At 45.2% G+C, this 22,695-nt stretch overlaps 1 protein-coding gene across 4 annotated transcripts in view; it reads right to left on the bottom strand.

Annotated features, from left to right (window-relative positions):
- Positions 1–22,163, bottom strand: part of LOC142897995 (TGF-beta receptor type-2-like) — a 336,150-nt gene extending 313,987 nt beyond the window's left edge. For all 4 annotated transcript variants that reach the window (XM_076040694.1, XM_076040695.1, XM_076040696.1 and 1 more), the window contains exons 1-7: positions 21,886–22,163; positions 13,505–13,670; positions 12,565–12,755; positions 3,243–3,526; positions 2,665–2,913; positions 1,829–1,942; positions 1,568–1,705 (exon numbers count right to left, since the gene is read on the bottom strand). In XM_076040694.1, coding sequence (XP_075896809.1) covers positions 1,568–1,705; positions 1,829–1,942; positions 2,665–2,913; positions 3,243–3,526; positions 12,565–12,755; positions 13,505–13,670; positions 21,886–21,967 — 1,224 coding nt within the window. In that variant the 5' untranslated portion in view covers positions 21,968–22,163. The remainder of the gene's footprint in view (positions 1–1,567; positions 1,706–1,828; positions 1,943–2,664; positions 2,914–3,242; positions 3,527–12,564; positions 12,756–13,504; positions 13,671–21,885) is intronic.
- Between the last annotated feature and the right edge of the window lie 532 nt (positions 22,164–22,695).

Below are 22,695 nucleotides of genomic sequence, written 5' to 3' on the forward strand. Positions count from 1 at the left end.
ACACTGATCTTGCTGTATATAATGTCTACCACATCATGTACAAATTACGGTTATTTTATTATTTTATTAGAATAAAAGTAAAACAAACAGAACAAAATGTGATATTAATTTAGTTGCTAATCCAAAACAAATTCATCCATCCATTCATCTCCATGCTGGGGATTTCAAAGTTTAATCAGTACCATGAATATAATGAGCGCTAGTTCCAACTCAAAGCTCAGCTCCAAGTCATGATGCAAAGCAGAGGAACAATTCCAAAGACGTGTAAAAAGGGGATTAACGTTCTAACGCGGTACTGCTCTATTTCAAATTAATCACGTTCTGAGCTCCGCTATTATGTGTCCTTCCATTTCCTCATCTGCGCCTCCACAAGCTGACGTTGGAATATGTTGTCACTCTCTATTTAACCATAGCTTTGCTGGAGGACAAACTGGAAATGAGCTAAACATGATATTAAGCTTTGGCCAACATTCAGTTTACCTTTGTCTGCCAGCCAAGTGCTTGTAAGGACAAGGAGGGAGCTCGTGTTTGGTTTTTTTTGAAGAGCTAAATCTCAATCTTAAATTTCAGTGTTGCTTGACTTAATTACTACGGTACCTCTTGCGGTTGCAAACCACAGCCCCGAACAAGCTTGGAGGGAATATTATTTACATTTTTTTTTAATATTTCTTTTTTCTGAAACCCTGCAGCAAGCGATGTGTCCTCGGTTTTTCCAAGCTGCACTGCACAGAAACACACGCTGGTCGTAATTACAATCTAGCAGATGGGAATTTCCACTTTCTCATTGCGAACGGAACACATTGTGGCTACTACGGATCATCCGTCAAACATTCAGACAAATTAAATAACACGTAATGGAGGGCAAAAAAAGAACACAAGTGGCGCGTCTCAGGTTGCAATATGATGGTCAGCGATGTCAGGAGGTATGTAGGCAAATAAGTCACAACCAGTCCCCTTTTTTCACCCACAGATGTTGTTTTACTAGCCAGAATCATTATGAATCACGGATGAGAGTGGTGGAGTCCCTCTGACAGACAGGAAGAGTTAGCAAGGAGCTGAGAAGTGCCTGGAGGAGCCGCACGTCACAACAAAGCCCCACATAATGTCTTTTGACCACCTGTCCACCACTGCAACATTTGTTCTGTCGGCAACAGAAGTGTTTCCCATTAAAACATTTCACTCGGCGGCTCGAGATACAGTAAGACGCAACAAAAGAGTGTGTGTGTATCTCAGCAACTCATCGGCAGGCTGCGGTGGCAAACACACAAAGATAAAAGAGTTTGCACCCAACACCGTTGTTATCTCTGCAGCAACACTTCAGACCAGTTTGCAACTGCTCGTGTAGACTGACAGTGGTCTGATACACAGCTAGATAGCTAATTTTCCTCAGTCAGTTACTTTGCCAATTCAAGATTTTACAGTTCACTTCATACGTTTTGTAAAATCAGCCAGTAGATTAACATTATCTAGTAAAATGTAAATTGTTCTTTCATATTTCAGTGAATTCATTTAAATAAAGAGAGCAAAAACTGAAACAAACAAACAAACCAAAAGCGTAACAACAGACCTGTCCACTGTTGGCGAGTTCGTCAATAGACATGCAGCTGTCCAGACGCAGCGCCAGCCCAAAGTCACACAGGCAACAGGTCAGGTCGCTCTTCACCAGGATGTTGGAGCTCTTCAGGTCCCTGTGCACTATGGCCACCTTCAGGAGCAACAAAACATGGGCTCAGGACAGAGAGTTGGATAGACGACCTCTCACGCACACACTGACAGTGAATGTGTCAGTCACGGAGCGAGCGTGGATAACTCCGATTGGTCCACGCACCTTTGGGCGTCCGCAGGGAAGCCGGTCGCTGTGCAGATGGGACACACCCCGGGCCAAGGAGCTGCCCAGCACGATGAGCTCATCCCAGCTGAGCACATTACGGGTCAGGTGCTCCTGCAGGGCAGAGGAATTACAGTGTGGAAAAGCGTGATCAATTCAATTCAATTCATTCATTCATTCATTAATTCATTCATTCATCTTCTATACCCGCTTATTCCTATTCAGGGTCACGGGGGTCTGCTGGAGCCTATCCCAGGGTGACACCCTGGACAAGTCGCCAGTTCATCGCAGGGCCACAAAGAAACAGACAACCATTCACACTCACATGCACACCTACGGACAATTTAGAGTGTTCAATTGACCTGACATGCATGTTTTTGGAGTGCGGGAGGAAGCCGGAGAACTTTAAAATAATTTGTCAGATGGGATAGAAAATTTGTCGTTGATACCAGGCCTTTTATATAAGGAATCACAGAGAATCGACATATACAGAGAGTGCGAAGAGGGTATAGCTGTAAATGCTTCAGAGGTAAATGGAGATCAGACGCCTGACTGACAATAGCATTGGGGGAAAAAGCTGTAGATCTATGGAGCAGACAAGAGGGCAACAGTTGGAACAGGTGGTCGGCTGGATGAGATGAATCAGAAACTATCTTTCGCGCTCTTGTGATGGTGCGTTTGTGGTAAAGTGCACCTGTGATTTTTGATGCTCTTTCTTGATTCTGCGCTGTAGTTTACTGCGCGATTGACCGTCCAGACAAGCGTACCAGACTGTAGTAGTAGGGACGCTTTGAAGGGTGGCTGTATGGGACACGGGAGGAGACTGGTCGCCTCACCTGGAGGTTCCCTCGGGAGTGGAAGGCGGTGATGAGCCAGTACTGCTTCTCCACCTTCCTCTCCTCCGCCGTGAGGAAGTGGACCACGTTCTCGTGCCTCAGGTCCGTGTCGGAGAAGATGTCCTTCTCGTTCTTCCAGGAGGCGTACTCCTCGCAGGGGAAGACCTTCACGGCCACCGTTTCAAACTGCTCCGACGTGGTCTGCCTCAGCCTGGCCTTGTACACCTGGGCGAAGCGACCTTTCCCCACCTGGAACGAGCAGAAAGGCTTCGTTAGATTTCAAAATCGGCAGCGTTTAAACCAGTGGAGGCCACCAGGGGCGCTGTTGGGGCCGCAAAAAATTGAGGAGAAGACGCAAAAAAAAAAAAAAAAGGTAATCGATAAAGTAGTCATAGAATAGAATTGAAAAAATATCAAATAAAATATATTTATGTTTAATCATTATTATTTGCTCCTCAAACTAGCCTAGCTAGTGCAAAATGGACACGTTTGTGACAAAGAGACTGAAGGAACAAAGAAACAGTCCAGCTGTGGAAGACACTGCTGCAGAAAAACCTAGCACGCACGCACGCACGCACCAAGAGATCCAGCTCTATTGGCAGCGGCTCGGTGTTGTGGTTCAGGCTGTTGGCGTGCGTGGAGCTGCTGTCCGAGCCGTCGTCGTCCGTCATGATGGCGCACGAGTCCCCGCAGTCCAGCCCTTTCTTTTTGCGCTTCTTGATGCTGCTTTCCCACTCCTGGCTGTGCATGCGCTGGCGATGCGTTCGGTACCAGTAGAACATTCCCACCACCATGATCAGCGTCAGCAGCAGGGGCAGCAGGCTTATCAGGATGACGGACAGCGACGAGTCGCCGGGCACCACTGGGGGCGAAACAAAAAAAGAGAAGGAAGTTTATTACAATGATGGAAAGTGCACGGCAGGTGTGTGTACAGAGGTGGCAAAATTATTTATGAAATGTTTTTAAATAAAAAGCAATTTTTTTTTGCCAATAATGAAACAACACATTTGTTGATTTTTTTGCAAAGATTAAACAGTGACAGATTAGTCTGGATCATTTTGAACAGCTTTGGTACTCTGAGTACAATAGTTTTTGTCAACTGCAGCGCAACCAAACTGTAATCAGTGATCGTTATGACCAGTGAGCCGTTATTGGATGTTTTTAATAACAATAACCAATATTATTTTCTATATTCTTATTTTTGTCTGTACTGAAATACTAAACAGTGACTCCAAAGCTGAGGAACTATAAAATAATCTCCCTCTAAAATATCATCCACTTTTATATTTGACTACATAACAGCACAGTTCAAATGGCTTCTCTTCGAGCAACAACTATAATAATAAGTGAAGTACTTTTAATTACAGCTGTTGTTTGCTTGCCAACAACAACTGTAATTGTTGTCAACCCTTCTGTTGACTCTTCTGTTTCCTCTAAAGGTGTTTAAAGGATACAGAATTTGTATTTTTTTTAAAACACCTTTAAAAAAACAAAACAAGTAGCAAGTAAAGCACAGGTACCTGAAAAATACACTTAAATACAACAACTAAGTAGTTGTACTTAGTTACTTCCCACCTCTGGGTGTGTAACAGGCCACAGAGCTAAACCATGTGCTCACACACAATAAAACTGAGGTGAATTACAGGGTCGATGATCGAAAGTACATGTATTTAGCAACGACCAGCGAACAGGAGTAAATAAATCCCCGAGATCAAAGAGTTTTGGGGATTGTGGCGACGCTGGGGAATCAAGAGTCTCGGCTAAAGCACAAAAGGCAGCTCATGACGCAGTTTATCAAACAGAACGGTTGTGCTTGGTTGAGTCACGATCGTCTGCGTCTCCAACGACGAAGATCAATGGCAGCTGAACTCCCCCCCCCCCCCTCCCCCCGACTGGATCTCAGACAGTCCCAGGTAGGAATTCATGAAAGGACTCACGCAGGTAAGGCAACAAAGGGAAGAATGCCACAGGAAGGGGGGGAAAAAAGCCACTGTTTCCCGGGAAAAGCCTTCCGTGGGAGACGGCTAATTATGGCTCTGTCCCGGTGGAGGTGGAGGCAGTGTGTGTACAGTGTGTGTACAGTGTGTGTACAGTGTGCGTACAGTGTGTGTACGGTAGTCCGGCGGTGTCATGTCTGTGTTCAGCAGCGCTCTCACGAGGACAAGTCTGCTTCTATTAGTTTCAGTTCCCTTTGTTAGTTTGCCAATGAGCAATCAATCGCTGGTGTGCGCACATCAATCAAAATCTGCATGACCACTTCTACTTTTGTCCGATTGCTCAACAATATTTATACATGTAAAAAATGAAATGAAACAGAATGAGTGGTTCAGTTCCTTTTTCCTTCTTAAATTTTTCTTCTCCATTAGTTCTCCTCTTGAAACTCACTTGAAAGAGAAATTTCTCCACTTTCATTATGTACTTAAGTATTATAAATGGAAATCTGATAAATTGTCAGTGTTTAATCAAACAGGGTGGGCAAATGAGTGGTTTTAATTTCATTACCTGTGTCAAATCCTGATTTTAATCCTCCTTGACCAAAATTTCTTGACTTTTATTAGTGGGAACATTTGTCATTTTTGTGTCACGTTTGAACACTTATACAACACCAAAAATGTTTGACACAGCACTTTGCTTTTTACTGTAGAAACAAGGCGACATTTTCAAAGAAAACACAAGGTGTTGGGGGGGAAAAGTGGATAGTGTGGACGGCGGAGGCGGAGGAAGCAGAAATTTCCTCTCACTACTCAAAACAGAAAAGCTCCAACACAAACCAGCCCTCCGTGGGGGGAAGTGGTTCTCTGGGCCTGTGCTGCCAGGACAGCAGGGAGTGTTGCTGGATATCGTGTCCGTCCCATCAAAACAATGAGTCTTTTTTAAAAAAAAAAACAAAACATATTAATAAATGAGGTTGTAACTTTAAATATGATCTCAGCAGGTCCTCGCAGCCTGCGACTCCCTCCTCTGACTGTGGATGCACATGCAGCCAAACCACAGGGCTGCAGCGGCCAGGAGGAGAAAACACTGAGGGGCCTGTCTTCCTCAGCTTTGGCCCGGCTCGGCCCGGGTTGGCTTAGCTTGGCCCGGCCCGGCCCAGCATGGTCTACTCCAACTGGGCACCTTTTCAAAGACTGTCTCACTCAGCCTAACATTACTGGACTGAGCCGGCCAGCCGGGACCTGAGGGGCTCGCACCAGCGACTGACCAATGGCAACCTCTCACCGCACTGCCTCTGTAATCACTCACAGTTTCCACATGTTCCACATCTTATTTTTACTTCTTTTTTTTCCTATTGTGTGTGTGTGTATGTGTGTTTTCTTTATATATATATGATTTTTGTGTCAGAACACCGTTCAATCATTCGTCTGTGTCCCATTCATTTTCCATCAGACATCCAGGTCTGAGTTTTCCTTAAAGATACAGCACGTCACTGTGAAAAATGATGCACTCGTGTCCAGTTTGATGGCGCTGCACTTGTGTGTGTGTGTGTGTGTGTGTGTGCGTGTGAGGGAGAGACGACGTGTTAAAATGAATTAACAATCGAACCCGCCACCTTCTTACTGTGCGGCGGAAAACATGGACACATGGCAGACTTGGAAGTCGACAAAAATGTAAGCAATAGATTTTAATTGCGATCTCCTTGGTGTCGAGCCCTCCTCAAAGGAGCGAGCGCTTTTGAATGCACCACGTGCCGGGGCTGCTGTCTGGTCAAATGAGGTTAAGAAAATACTCACTGTGGAATGAATAATATGTTGGTTTCACGGTTGTGCGTGACTGTGAAGAAGTAAATCTTGCTGAAATTGCCTCGAGCGAAGCCGCAGCTGCAATGAAACAGGAGCAACAAAACAGGCGGTGGCGTTTTTAGATTGCAGACGCGTTTTGGGACACTGCTAGTAAAACGGGTCTGCAAAAAAAACAAAAAAACAAACAAAAAAAAAAACCAAGAAGAATGGAGAGCCAGACAGTCAGAAATTCCATGTGTCTGTGCATGTGCGCAGGGCATTTGGGCTTCTTGGTTTCGAGGTTTTGAAGTTCTATTTCCATGTTGTCTTTCTGCCATGACTGGAGTGACAGTGTGCATGTGTCCATGTGTGCGTGTGTGTGTGTGTGTGTGTGTGCGCACACTGATGTGGGGCCAGCGAGAGCTGCTAATAGGGCTTATTTTCCCTATTCCAATCAGGAAGCCAGGGAGCTCTCATGTCGCATTCAATGGGGTTTGACACATTACGGAGGGATCATCTAGTTCGGTGTGTGTGTGAGTGTGTGTGTGTGTGTGTGTGTGTGTGTGTGTGTGTGTGTGTGTGTGAGTAAGGATGTGAACACAGGGTTTTACAGCACTGAGTCATCCCCTCACAGCGCTCTAACTAGCTGCTAATTACTTGGATCCGCGTCGTGTTTTGGTGAGTAACGACGGCGCTGGAGATTGAAAAGGAAATGCTTTTTTTTTTTTTTCAACCCCTCCTCGCACAGACAGACATGACTTCATGTTCAAAGCAGGTGATGGGTGGACAGACGGGAGCCGTTAAAAGCGGCTGGCAGTGCCAAGTTTGTCTCGACAACACGAATAACGAGCCTTTTAAACGCCTTTTATGCCTCACTCATCAGCCATTTGATCTCAATTCCCTTCAGATAACAGACAGCGGATTGATAAAGATGTCTGGACGCGGCTGATCGCAGTTCGGTGTTTGGGAGGTTTTAACGAGGTGATAAACCAGTGTTTTGGCCGTCACCGTGCAAGTCGGCAGGCCGCAGTCACTATCAGGTCCTGCGGAGTTGCCTTGCGGATAAAATCAAAGACGTGAGCGCTCCCTGATGCCTTGATATCCACAGACTCAACACGCCTTGTTCCCTCACAATGGCATTCCAAGATATGAATCATTAACCTACTTTTGAAGCACTTTTTCCAACTCGGGGAGTTTCCCCTCGCTTCCACCAACAGAACACAGAATGCAGAATTGCTCCTGCAGGTCTGTTAATCATCTTCAGAGCCCAGGTCACAAGCAAACGGCTCAGTGACTCTGGAAGAACTTGCTCTGTTGTGTCGTTATTCCTTTTATATATGTATATACAGTATATCCAACCGGATTGCACAACTTTATAAAAGCACAACCTGTCCATTGATCTGACTCCGAAGTCATTCGCACACAAAAAAAAAAAATCTCCAAATTTGCACTTTTGTTCTTCAAAAGAACTTCCCAAACCAACTGGATAGTGATCATAGTCAAAACACAAGATTTTATTGTGTTTTGCAATTATCTTCAAAAGGACCTTTTGTTCACTGTAAGTCATGTTTGCATTATTTTTGGTTTTTCACTTCACAGCATCAGCCTTTCCTTTTGAAACGTGCTGAAATTAGCCCTGAGGTGTGTTCACACTCCTAATATAAGTTGCCTTTTATCCATGGCTGTTCTCATATTATGGAGCAAGGGAGGCTACATGATCTACGGTGCAACCAGAGAGTATTCACAGCACGTCACTTTTTCACATTTTTTCTTAACGTTACCACCATATTCAATTTTTTTTTGTTGCTTAATTTAATTTATTTTTTCATTTTTTCATTTTTATAAAATTAAAACGAATGAGAAATCACAAGCACGTAGGGATTTTTGAATACTTTCCAGATACACTTTAAAACTCCAGGCTGTGCTACTCACGAAGTGCACACCGAGATCCCACAAATAAAAAGGAACCATAAAAACTGGAAACACGCACATGGCCAGTTCGGCCATTCCTGCTTTATTACCCATCTTCTTCTCATCCTCTTGCATTTGCTGCCTGATTTAGGAGCCCCATCTAAAAGTTTTCTTGCTTTATTCTAATTCTTCTGTCCTGCTTAACACGAAGACAATCACTGCGCCTGACATCAAATTCCTCACGTTTAAGGCTCGAGGGAGGTTAAAAGCTCATCACAATGGAATGACAAGACGAGCCATAAAAGTGACTCAGTCCTAAAGAGATTCCACGTCGGGAATGAATTACATCTACTTTTGCCCCATTCCCCACTGGCATGCTGGCAAATTGTGTAAAAAAAAAAAAAAAAAAAAAAATTGGCTCTCATAAGTGCGCAGCTGTAATGACAGCACTAAAACAAATGACATGTTGCTATGACAGGGCGTTATTTATTGTCGGAGCCTCCCTTACAACCGAGTTTCAAAACACATGTGAATGTGATACCAGCGGAGAGTCTGAGACGGTCTGAGCAGCATCTTAATTGGAAACAAGTGCTGTCTGACTCGGGTCCAGTGCTCCTAGCGTGAGAGCATCATCTGATCAGTTTTTGTGTTCATGTTCTTACCACAGTAACTAAAGGGAGTCTATGGGACAATAATGAGGAGAGAGATTGTCCAGAAGAGTGTGGGTGTGTGTGCATGTTTTCTTTTTTCATTTACGTGTCTGTAGTATCAAATTTATTTTCTTTTTTGCTGAACAATCGCAATAGGCAAGCTAAGTGCTCGTGGGAGAAAATAAGGAAAAAATAACTACAATTGTAAAATATGAAATATGATTGTTAGATTAAATTAAAAAACAAAGACACAAGATTTCCATTCAGACATCCAGGAAATGGAGGAGGTCATTTCCTTCTTTCTGCTTTTTGTTTGCAAAAACAGACAAACTGTAGGCGGTGAGAATGAGCTCCAAGCCCTCGAGCAAGTCACACTTCACAGGTGACGGTTCCACCCCCCCAAGGGAAACACCAGCAAAGCAGCAAGTGCGTGTTGGCTTTCTTTTAACTGTCGCAAAAAACCCGCAAAATTCCTACTTGTGTTCATATATGTGTTATGCCACAAGAAAATTAAGAGGGACATTGGCAGATGTCCCCGTTGCTTTGGTTCTGAACTGCTTTTTGTTGCAGCAGGATTAGGCAAGGCAGCTTTATTAGCATTGCGCATTGCATACCAAGTGCTTTATTGTACATGAAATAAACATTTCACAATAAGAGCTAACAGTATATAAAAACAAATAAAAATAGAAATAAGACCCAATTAAAATAGAGCATGAAATATTGATTTGCGTTAAGTATTATTATTGGATTATAATATTTATTCCCCCTGTAATGACATTTGCAATGCATGTTAGAGTAGAAAAAGCCTCTCTGGGTTGGGAATTTACTAAGTATGACACTGCCAGCACCAAACCACACACACACGCACGCCACTAGAGGCAAGCCACAGCAATGCTATGGTGGGGAAGAACAATGTGAGGCATTTCTAGGGGAATAAGTCATGGTGGTGGTCCAGTACACAAACAAGGACTTCCTGCTGCATGTGTCCTCAATGGGAGGAAGGAACCACAGCCCTCACCCTCAGGGCTCTATCTCTATGTGTGTGTCTCCATAAAAGGCGTGCACGCGAACACACATACGCGCACGCACACACATACACATACAAACACACACACACACACACACACACACATGCTGATTTATAATAACGCAATACACTGTGCAAACCGGGCAACACTGCATGCTGCATTGTGACTAAAGGTCTGTGGTTATCAATAGCTGCATCCTCATGCCCAACAACATCAAGTTGCAGTTTATCCATTCAGTGTGCTCCATGTTGTGCCACAACAATGTCACCGAAGGCTGAAGATATTAACATGCAGGGGGATGCCATAGTAAGTAATAAGTCAGCTACAAGTTTCATACTGGACTACAAGAGAGAGTCATTGATGAAAGTTCTGCATTGGTGTGACACAAGTAAAGTCTTAAATCCCCTGGGACTATTTTATCATTCGACTTCAAATCTGCTGCTAAGAACTGGGCTCAGAGAAAAAACTATGTTGTGCAACACAGCTGTCTGAATGTAGTTAGCGACAGGGGCACACAGCTGGTAAGTCATTCGCATTCCTGTTGTTTGTTACCTTGTAAACATCTCAACTTTTTGCTGCGACGGAAAGTAGCGGTTGTGCTATGCGCGAGGTTGCTCAAGTGAAAGTGTGACGCGACCTTAGAGTGTCAATCTCACAGCGCGACGAGCAAACCACAACTGGCTGCCATCATCACGATGTTCGCATTATTGTAACGGAGACGACCGCTGGCTTAACATAACGTACTGAATCCAGGCTGACGAGTGAAGATGATAGCCCACGCTTGCGGACAATCTTCTAAAATCATACAAAAATAAGTAAATCAATCAACCAATCAGCTTTACCTCAAATACCACAGTCAGCAAATCCCCACATACAAATAATTACAGTAATCAAGACTAGTTGAAATAAAGGCGTGGATTAATTTCTCCAATTCTGGCCTCGATTAGCTAGGTTTCACTTTGGCTATCTGTCCTAGTTGATAAAAACCTTTTTTGTACTACGCTGCTTCTCTGTTTCTCAAACCTAAAATTAGAATCACACTTCACTGCCAGAATAGGTACAGTGACGGAGAGCCAAGGTCAACGCAGGCGGAGTGGTGAGGGGGGGGGCAACAACTTGGTCTGACTGACAGAACAGACTGAGGCGGTCTTGCTGTCACTGACTACAGACGTGCCGTGTCCTCCAGGCCTGCTCGCCATGTGCCCGAGATGTTTCTGACTTGAGTTAAACACAGACAGGAAACCGTGTGTCTGAGCTTTCCCAGCGCGGCCGGCCCCCCGAAACAACCGCGCTCACACCCCCGTCTGCACGCGCTCTCCTCTTTCTAAGGCACGGCAGAAGGCAGCAGCCAAAACGTATCTTCACTCCCTCTAGAGCAGAAGGGGCATCCGCACCCGCGTAGAGGATTCCCTAAACACTGCTTACGCGTGATGCAAATCTTTCCACTTCCTGTTTGCGATGACGGCAGACTCACAAGAAAGTGAGGCCCCGATAAAGAAGAAAGACGCGAAATCCGCCCACTTGCCCGATGTGCCACAGCCGCATGTCAAAATACACGAGAGTTCCCCTGCGTGCGGTAGGAAAGAGAGCGGGGGGGGGTGTTGGTGTACAGTGGGTGGGGGTTGAGCTGGGGGCGGCGATCTGCTGGTAAGCAACAGACAAATGAACCTGGCGCGAATGGCGAGAAAGCAAATTCTGCGCTCTCCTCAGCTCACGGTAGGAGCGTCTGACAAGCGGCGAAGCTGCGTGAACAGATCGGCTGTCTGTTCTAGAGCCCGTCGAAGAGCGAAGAGGCGTTGCACTGGAACTGCAAGCGACATGAACAACAGCAAAAAAATAAAGCCGCAACAAAAAAAGCCGCCAAAACCCATAGCATGCTTTTGCCAGGATGACAATGAAGATGAAATTGGGTTCAGCATCATTACCATGTTCTGTCTCATCTCTTCTGGTCGTGACACTCAAATCAATTGCATTACAGTCAGCTGCAAAAACAGACAACATATGTTGCATTTTTTTTTTTTTTTTTCATTCATTAAAGAATACCTTTGTTGATATTTTGGGAAAAATAAAAAAGTGATGACAGAATAATCTGGACTCCACTGGCAAGACCCTAAAGTCGAGGTACTCTATAATAATCTCCCTTTAAATTTAAAATTTAACCCACTTTTGTAACTACCGGTGCTCAAAAGCCCAGTTTGAACAGCGCCACTTCAAGCAACAACAACAAATCACTTTGAACGGAATTTGTATATTTTAAACACAAAAGCAATTACTGTGTTTTTCCAATGTAAGAAGCAGAAAGTACAGACATTTGTGTACAAATGTATGGAGTAAAAGTAGAAAAAGAAATACAGATGCGGAAAAACACAACAAACAAAGTGTTTGTACTTTGTTGCTTCCCACTTACACTACTACTACAAACTCGCAGCAGTGGTCGGTCGGCCGTTGCCTCGGACCAAAACATTGTTGCCTGGCAGTAAACATTACAATGGCGAAATGAAACACTCTCCAAAGCTGCCAGAGAATGAGAAAAGTCTGGTGGTTGGACCGCATTTTGCAACAGGGAAGTTTGGTGGGTTTGGTGAAACTCACCGGGAGAGAAAAAAAGCACGTCGTTGCACTCCTCTTCGGTGCAGGAACAAAAGTGAGCCGGTCCGTGCGTCGTGTTCTTCTCCTTCATCTTACAGACGGAGCTGTTGTAGTCGTCCAGCATGACGCCGTACAGCGGCAGCGATGGGTCGTGGCAGAGCGTCTCGATGGAGAATCCCGTCTCATTCTTTCTCCTGCCAGATAGAATCACAGAGAAAACTGCCACCATATCCTGGTAGATTGATAAACACACAGTTGAGTTTTATGTCCCTTACTTGAAGTCACCTACCCTGTGGCGGGCCATGCATTTCACGCCTAGGCCATCAGTGGCATCGTATTTAGGCCACCCAAAATGAATACACCTCATATTACCATCAGTATGACAGCATGGCATATAGAATCACACTTACTGTACACGTTACATTACCATCATATGGGTGACCTAGTCGAGTAAAACCGAGCATTTAAATCACAATTAAGACTAAGTAACTGAGGCCACTGATACTGTCCAAACTTATAAATAAAGGGTGATTTGAAGAGATTCCTCAACAAAGACTTAATAAGTCCACCAAAAGTACAGTGAGCTTAAACTCTTGTCCAAATCGCTGGATCACAGGATGCATGTGTGTGAAGTTTAGCGTAAGACCAGCTAGCTAGTTTTAATAGCTAGCTAGCTAGTTTTAATAGCTAGCTAGCTGCTGTCGATTCCGCTGGCATTAGGCAGATTTTATTGAACCTGACAACACAAGCTGGGTGAAACATGATTGGCTAAGAGAACTCTACCGTAATATATAACAATGGAAGCAATGCTACCAAGTAGACATTATATAACGTCTATGGAGAATAACTTTATTATCATTTGGATAACTTTATGGGAAAATGTACTTTTCTGTGGCTGTTTAGGCCAGCAGAGAAGGCCTTGCTGATCCACCGCCACACCTACCAGATAGCGACGCAGACTTCACTGAGCCTCTCGCAGGTCGATGATATTGAGCAGTTGGATTTGCAGGTCGTAGTGCCGGAACATGTGGAGGATTCGTGCAGGTCGCAGAACATACACAGCTGGCTCATCGGCATCTGGCCTGGGGAATACATCATACCTTCCATACCTGTGGAGCACACACAGTAAACGGTCAGGTTGGCTGAAATTTCCTGACTCATCAAACTGCGTATGTATTCACGATCCCTCAGACAGCTAAATATACACTTTTCTCACAAAAAATTCACGAATGCTGGTCAGAGAGTAACAGAAACGTTAAAGGTTAAAGTGTGTAATGTTTGGACATTTTTAAGAAGAAACAGTGAGATCATCTTTCACTCCCCCCACCCCTCCCGAGCTTGCCTGTGAACTACGGTGGCCTGCGAGCACAAACCTGGAAACCTCGCCCACCTTCTCTGCTGGTTTATTTGAGGCCGCGAGTGTTCACCCTAAATACGAAATGCACTGTGAGGAGGGCTGGATTGCACACACCAGGTTGCCTTTAAAACATGGCGGTGCAAGATGGCAGCTAACTGGAAATAAACCCTTGCTCGCCTCTTCAAATAAACCAACAAAGAAGAAGAAGAGGGTGGACGCGGTGACCAAGTTTGAGTGCGCGGGCCACTATAGTTCACTGGCAAGCTCAGGAGGGGGCTGGAGAGTGAAAGGCGCTGCAATCTAAAATGTAACCACTTGATGCCACTGTTTCTTCTTCAAAATTTCCAAATATTACACAGCTGACCTTTAAGGACACAACAGTATTGGGAGTCCAAAATGAAACTGCAGGCCGACAACATCAACAGCAATCCTGGCTGGTTTGAAGTCACGCGCTCCAGAAGGCCGTGCTCAACCTGGGGACCTAGGCTGGCTGAGTTATCAGCACCATCTTATCCACCTGCTTTCTCAGCACGACATAACCTGCTGACGCCTCCCTGATCTCCCCTCTGTTCCGTAACCTGTTCAGGCCTGCCTCTCTGACTCCAAACCCCTCTCTGGAGCTTGTCTAAGGAGGGCATATGTGAGGGAGGTTGGCTCAGCGATGTCAGCCTGCCTTAGCCTGATGCACCTAATGTAAAGTACTGTCAAAGTAAAGCTAACTGAGAGCTCTGCGTGTCGTCCACACATGTTGCGGTGCAGGTGTGTGGTTCGACAGTTAGAGAATCCAGCTAGGTGGTCTTGGTTATGCTTCTGCGATGCCTAATACAAGCTCGACTGTTTAAGTGAGCAGGTACAGTACAACGTGTGTTGAAAAACTAACAAAGTACAATTACTTTTACTGTATAACAGTAAAGGAATTGAATCAGTACTTTTACTTTTACCAGTTTTTTTTTTTACCCAAATATTTGTACTTTTACTTAAACATGGAATGTGAATATTTGTGCCACCTCTACTCCTACGGTGTCCACCATCCCTACATGCTGTTCCCTGTAAGACTCTCCAACCCCTCTGCCAAGAATGAGGAGGTCCGATGGCCACTTTACTTTGATGAAAGGAGGCCCTTCGCAGCAAATAACAACAACAACAGCCCGCACACGTCTGAAATCCAAGACACAGACAAAACAAGAGCGCGCAGAGCACAGTCAGTGCTATCATTAAATCAAGCGGCGCGGCAGTAGGCCTGCAGGGCCGAGGCCAGACCGGAGGAGAACCTCACGTAGGACGTGAGCGAATTCCTTTCGTGCTTCCTCCTGCCGCCCAAGCTTAAAAACTGCTTCTCCAGTGTGTTTTTTTTCTGTGAGCAAGTGTTGGATGTGTGAGCCACGCTATCATACTTTTCAAAGGCTGGATTAGCCCGCCTTCTTTCAAGAAACATTCCATCACGTGGGCACACATGTTAGTTGACAGAGAATGTGTGAAGCGTCAGAGTGGTAACATTCACCCACAGACCTCAGAGACGAATTAAACAGGCTGAATTGAGCTCACGTTGACCTGAATGTGCAAACACCTGACACCTGAATGTGTCTGTTTGCTCCATTGAGCCAGAAAACCATCTGAATTAATAACAGTCAACTTCCACTACAAGTGAAAGCTTCCTTGTAATCGTTTGATCAGAGGATCAATATTATTTTCTATCTTAAGTGTAATCCCCTCACATTTGAAAGTGTATTTATCAGATCTAATGGTCTGAGGCTAAGATTTGCTTGAGAAAATATTATTATTCTGGGAAAATGTTCTCTGGAGCTGAAGTTAGAAAATGAAATAGCGTCCAGGAATTCCTTTTTACCTGTGTCCCAAGTGTGCCTTCAAGGAAATGGATTATATATTTGTGTATTTTTGATTTCATCTCTAATCTGGAGACTAAGATGAGAATTTTCTTTTTGTACATTTGTCCAGGTCCAAAGTCCCTTTGAGATCAGCCTCCCAAACAAGACTGAAATTAGTAGACAAGCGGTCTGGTTAAATGGGAAAATGCCAACACGAGTCTCTAAATTTCACAACAGTATTATACAAAAAGATCAAACAATGGTAGGAATTGAATTGTGGAGCAAAGCAAACCCCGTAGATCCAAAACATCGAAGAGTAACCTGAGACAGAAGATGTGTGGATGAGAGTGAACACAAGACGTTAATCAGAGGGAGTTAGCGGCTCCAGCCTTCACTCTACTTGGAGCTTCCAGTCGACGCTGCTGGTTGGTACGGTTGGAGGCCAATTGCGGATGAAAGTCTAAGGTAGGTCATTGTTCCAGCTGCTAAACAGCTTAGACTGTCTTTTATTACTACTGCTCCTTTGCTGCGTTGGAATTACAGAATGAAAAACAAAAGTGACCTCAGTGCGTCACAGGCAAGTGCAGACTCTCATTTACTCCCGTCTTGATGGCTCCTAAAGGGGTCGTAATTGAAATGTGAGAGTTCTCTGTGCCCTTGTTTCTCCAGGAGGGAAACTGCACCAATGTGACCTGCTTCTGCTTGACTGTATAAGACCAGCGAGTAACCTTGACGTCCACCTTTGCATCACCGGAAGAGGTGAATACAAGAAAGGGGTCACAATGAAATATTTCCAGTAAATAATTCATGCCCGTCTTGAAAAATGTTACAATACAGGATGCAATCTAACATCTAAGAAGGCTCTTACATAATAATTAATATTGTGCGTCTACAAAGTTGAATGAGTGCAGGACGGTCCAGCCAAGGGCTGTAACTTCTTCGCTGTAACTTCTGTTTTTGAATTTGACCAGTTAGTGGTTGTCGTTGCAGATACAGGTGGAAATGTGGAAGGAGAACAAGTAGCAAGTCAACCCGTGCGCTGAATCAGAGAAAACTTTCTTCAGTCTTTTTAATGAGCTGCCAACTTCAGCCGTTAAATAAACAGTCCCATAGTTACTGTTATCACGGATGAGTAATACTCTTGTCAGGGCTTAGCAATAATAGCAGGTACAACGTAACTGCTTTACCAAAAAAACAAAAAAAAGAGCTGAGACCTAGTTTGAACTTGTGCGTTTCAGAGATAAATCTAACAGAAGTGCAGCACTTTGTGCACTGAACTAGTGCTGCCATCTATAACCTCCACCCCCATTTTTCCTCTGACCCACTGAGGGAGGATATGAGCTCACGGTGGACAGAACGACAGGCAGGAAACTGGACTGCAGGTTATCACTCACATATCGGAAGGACTTTTGCAAACCGCTCAAGAGAGAGTGGAAAAAGTGAGAAAAAAAACAAAACAAAAAAAACAAAAACGTGCACACCAGGCAGGCCAACGGTGCTCCCTCCTCAGTCTGTTCCTCACCGGGAGCGACGGGATAACACAGGAGCACAGATGTTTCTACCAGAGTAAAAACAGGTCTGGGTAATTTGATGAGAGGTTTTTCTTCTCTTTTTATCCTTTTGTTTGCTTCAGGGGTTGCACGGCCCGGGTTGGAAAATGGGAACATTTTCTGGGTGTGCAGCATTACGAGCGAAATCTCGAGTTAAATGTTATGATACATGTTGGCTAACAGCTAGAAAGAAAAATGGAACTTTGGCTCCACTTTTTAATCCAGTTGCAGGCAAAATATACAGGGCATTATGGATGCTATGAAGAAACAGCAAACAAGGGAAGAATGAAAAGATGAAAGCAGAGTAGAGGTGTGTTGTGTACTGTGCATCTTCAACAACACTAATGTAACTCCGTCTAGGTCAGAAAACAGTGTTGACTGATGTCAATCCAAACATGGTGATCAAAAAAAAAAATCTGTTCGACGACCCATAATCAACTTTACAGTGTTTTTTTTTTTTTTTTCCTTCCTACTTTTACTTCTTTGGTTCAGTCGCGTTCATGTTTTGGCAGATTAGCAAATGTAGCTACCCGGCCGAAGAGGCTTAAAATCGCCCGTCCCCTTTTGAAGTGGTCCAATGCGTATCGTCAGGAACGGGCTGAAACACCCATCAGCTGACGTTGGCCGCCTTTGATGGGCTCATCTGCGCAGAGCTACGGGATTGGACTCAACTCGGTGTGCTGACAGACTTAACGCTGAGCTCCATTTGATCTCTCAAGTGTTAGGAGAGGGGGGAGGGGAGGGGGAGGTGTCGGGGTGGGGGGTGTTTCTTGTCTCTCGAAATGATTGCTTGGCCCCCGAGATCAGCTTCACACACGACCTCGCCGCGTAAAGCTGTGCATTTTCCGGAACAGCTCAGCTGTGTCTAAACGGCACCCGGAGACGGTTATTAATGAAGTGTTTCCCTTTGGCGAAAAAACAAAACAAAACACTTAAACGACCGGCTGTGAGTTCAATGGCTAGTGGTTCTCAACTTTTGGAGTCTCGGGACCCACACTTTTTTATTCCTTATCGTGACGAACACGACCCAAACGCTACGCACACTTTGTGCCTGTGTCTGGTAAATAAATAATTCCGATGATTGAATCAAATTGTGTGTCCTGCAAAACAAATGCCCAACAATTTCTCCATAAAAAAACACACGCAACCTGGTCAAAGGTGTGCACACGTGCTTCTGATTTTATGGTTTTTCTTTCATTTTCGTGACTATTTACATCGCAGATTGTCACTCAAGGCATCAAAACTATGAATGAACACATATGGAATATGTGTTTAAAAAAAAAGTGTGAAGTAACTCAAACAAGTTTTATATTTTAGATGATCTAGAATAGCCACGCATGATACAAAATACATGTACATAACATATTTAGGTAGTTAACGTTCTTTTGCCACATTAATCCACATGTATTTAGAGTGTAGAAAGTAGCAAAGATAAAGAAGAAACAGGTGTGTCCAGACTTTTCACTGGTGGTGCTTATATTTTAAAATGTCTTTAAGAGAAAAAAAAAAAAAAAAAAAGGGAAACTGCCAAAAAAAAAAAAAAGCCCATGGAGAAATGCTGAGTTATGAGGGTGTGTCCCTGTTACAATATCTCTGACCTCAGGCAGATGCTGTGGGACTTTTGCAGGCAGTGAAAGTGCACCGTCACCGCTTTGCTGGTCGGCTTCCCTACGTGCCTCGACTAAAACGTCCCCGATGAATCTCCGACCGCCCCGTCTGACTGAAACAAATGGAGACAACTGGCAAGAGGCCGTGCAGCGCTACATAACTGCCTCAGCGGGCAGCCGGGCTCGCCCCCCTCTGCTCCTGAAAGCTATCCCCCCGCTCAGCCTCTGTAAACTCCCTCCTAATCCGCTGCTCTCCGATTTGGCTGTAATCCTCTTGTTCCTCCCTATTTTATCTCCCGCTCCCTCAGACACCTCTCGCTCCGGCCCCCTCCCTCTCGTTCGTTGTTTTGGAGTCGGCGCGGTCAGAGAGGAGAGAGAAGCGAGGGACTTGGACTAATATGGCAAGAAAAAAAAAAAAAAAAAAATTCAAAACGAAGTAAGACGCTCACAAGGGGAGGTTTAAGTGGGTGAACTCCACCTCTCCACTTCAGTGGAGCACAAGTGAAGTCAGCGTAAACACAGCAAGGGGCGGGGGAGGGGGAATCAACCTCTGGGTAATTTGCAAAAATGTTTTACTCATCTCTTCAATGTCTTGCTGCATCAACTTGGACCCTTTTACTTTCGATCGCCTCCTTCGCACTGAGCATTGATCTCTCGCAAGGAACTCTCGCAATGACCGAATGGTTATTCCCCGCAAAGGAAGGAAGGAAGGCAGGAAGGACTCCTTCTGTGACGGCCAGAGCGAGGCGGATGGATATCGCACATCAATTGAGAGAAAACAAAGAGAGAAAGGAGGGGGGAGAAAAACAACAGAGTCCGACCTCCAGCTGTTTGGAAGAACCGCAATGTCGAGCTGCTCCGGCGCTGGGAGAGCCGCGAGGAGCTTCCTGCGGGCTGAGGTGCTTTGGGGAAGTCAGAATAACAGGGAATCTGCGTGTGGCGAGGGGTTGGGAGCACGGAGGTAGCGCGTTTGTCTGCCGTTCAGTGCGTGCGTGTCTATTTGTGACACACGCAGGACCACACAGTCCCTCTGGTATGCGGGATTTCCAGGTTGAAAATAGGCCCCAGAGTGGGAGGAGCAGCAGCGGTGGTGGCGGTGGTGGCGGTGGTGGAGGTGGAGGTGGAGGTGCGGGTGACGGGGGTGAGGTGGGGGAGTCAGAAGATCACAACCAGGTAGGATTCTTACGCTCAGTGGAAACCTGCCTGTGAAGTGTGGGGGAATTTTTTTTGTGTGTGTCTGTGTGTGTGTGTCTGTGTGTGTGTGTGTGTGTGTGTGTGTGTGTGTGCGCGTGCGTGCGGTACTGTAGATGCGGGAGGCGTTACAGTGTGACAAATGAAAAGCGGCCAAGTCGGTTGAGTTGCGACCGTTGACACGTTGGAGCGCAGCGTAGATTAAGAAATGCCTACAGACTTACAGGAAGGCTTTGCCGCACAAATAAAAAAGAAAAAAGGCCTCGACCGCGCAGTCATAGTCGTTTACCACGCGGCAAGCGAGGCGAAGTGAACAAAGTTTTTACGAAAATTCACACTTTCACTACGACTCGTCAGGACAGGAGCTGATGTGTCACGCACAGGGTCGCAAAATCTGCAACTGGTAAAAGCAAAGCGGGGAGGTCAACCAGTCAATTTTTTTTGAGTGCACCACGCACAGTAACAGTTGGAGTCGTGGCAGACATCCAAACTATTTTCTAATACGGCCAGAAAAAAAAAATGTTGGGGCTACATTTTTGGGATATTTGTGCAAAATGATGCGTGAAGCATCCTCACTATTTTCATTAGGCGGAGGAGCGCTGCAGCAATTCCTGGCTTCGTGTGAACTCAGCCAAAATAAATACCTAACGGAATGTACACACACACATGCAACACACACACACACACACACACACACACACACACACACACACACACACACACACACACACACACACAAATGCACAAACACAGACAGTTTCAGAGTATAGCACTAGTTTGCTCCGTCATTTGCATGGACTCTGTCAGTCATATCCAAAGAAAGCCACCTCTGCTCTACAAATGAGAAAAAGGAAAACCTCCCCGCCCCCAAATGAGAATGCTACAAGGTGCAGAACACTTTTCTCTCAAACGTTACAACGATAAGTGACATCCAACAATGAATTCCTTGATTTGAGCGTTCACGTAGGCTATGCATTCTTGTGCCCATATGCCAGGCACGGGCAGTCTACGATTCTGGCCTGCCGAACTTGAGGAAATTGCATTACTAGTAAGTCATAAAATAGCTGTATTTCATCCATTTTCTCTGTGTTTCAACAGTCATTTCAATAGAGAGCTAAACACCGCGCGGCTGTAATGCTTTTGTTCATTTTCAAATGACATTAAAGCACATGTTTTCTACATGCAGTATCCCATGATGGGTCACCAAAACACTCCATCCATCTGCCGCTGCTCCGGCACTCTCTGTCAAATTTTTGAATCCAAATTCTGTCCCACCAGTCAAGGAGTTTGCCCACACCTGGCACAGGCTGAAGCATCGAGTCTCTTTTCAACTTAAAAGCTACAAGTGATCTTTTTTTTTTTTTTTTTTTTTTAACGCAACAAGGGACGATTTACACAATCCCCGGCATAAACACGTGCTGAAACAAACAAACAAACAAACAAACAAACAACAACAAACAACAACAAACAACTCTCAGGCTCATAAGCGGACAGCGAGACGCATTAAAAAGGTGGAGGAGTTGTCTTATGTCAAACGGTTTAAGTCGTCTTTTCGTTTGAAATAATAGTTTGTCAGAGCGTGGAAAACACTGCGCAGGAACACGTGCGCTGTCAACCGCGGCAACGAGAGGGCGAGCGCATGCACTCACACCCAGCTCGAGTCACCTGTTGCGCGCGCCTGGCTCGACTATAGTATCCTCCGGCTCGTTGCGAGCCCACCGCCCCCGAGCTACAGGTCACACAAGGCGGACAGAGAGAGTCGAGGCAGTTCGTAGCCGAGGCTGTCGACTCACCGGCAATTGGCCGGTCGGCCCCGGACTCCAGCAGCACAGCGAGGAAGAGGAAGAAGAAGAAGAGTGAACTCGGTCCCTCCATGGTTCTCCGCTCCTCCGCCGCCGCGGCTCCTCAGTGGCGTCGAAGCTCGAAATCAGCCGCAGTCCAGCCGAGGGAGGAGTGAGGTGTGCCCGCTTCCCCCTGTGCGCGCGCTCCACTCCGCTCGGCAGCTGGAGAGTCACTGCCGCTGAGACATCCATACACACACACTCACACTCACACACACTCACACTTGCGGCTCTGACAGGAAACTGGAGGAGGGAGGGAGGGAGGGAAGGAGGCAGGGCTCGCGCTCCCTCCCTCCCTCCTTCCTTTCCTCCCTCCCTTCTGTCTCTTACATACCACCGCTTAACAAAATAGTGGAGATGGAAACAGTCAACAGCTGTATATTGCTGTATAACTGTTGTGGGAAGCGAACCGTTTTATCAGACACTGTCATGCTAAACCTGCAGGAAGGAGATAATACACTTCTTGAAACAATGCTTTTATTTCATTTAAAAGAAATACTCTCCAGTTGTTTTATCCATAGCTATCAAAAGTATTCACAGTCTACACTCAAGAACATACAAGAAGTTCAGATACTTGTGTAAAAAAAATAATAATCTGGTGAAAGTGAAAGTACTCATTCAAAGTCCTCTAAAACCATCTCTCACTAAAATATCGTCCACTTTTATGTTTAACGACACAACAGCATAGTTCAAATGGCTCACTTTCAAGCAACAGCAACTGTGATAAATAATAATAAGTGAATGAGTTTGGACAGAATTTGT

Source organism: Nelusetta ayraudi, unplaced genomic scaffold (assembly GCF_046127955.1).
Source record: "Nelusetta ayraudi isolate G7.1 ecotype Tasmania unplaced genomic scaffold, CSIRO-AGI_Nayr_v1 ptg000063l, whole genome shotgun sequence".
Lineage (NCBI taxonomy): Eukaryota > Metazoa > Chordata > Actinopteri > Tetraodontiformes > Monacanthidae > Nelusetta > Nelusetta ayraudi.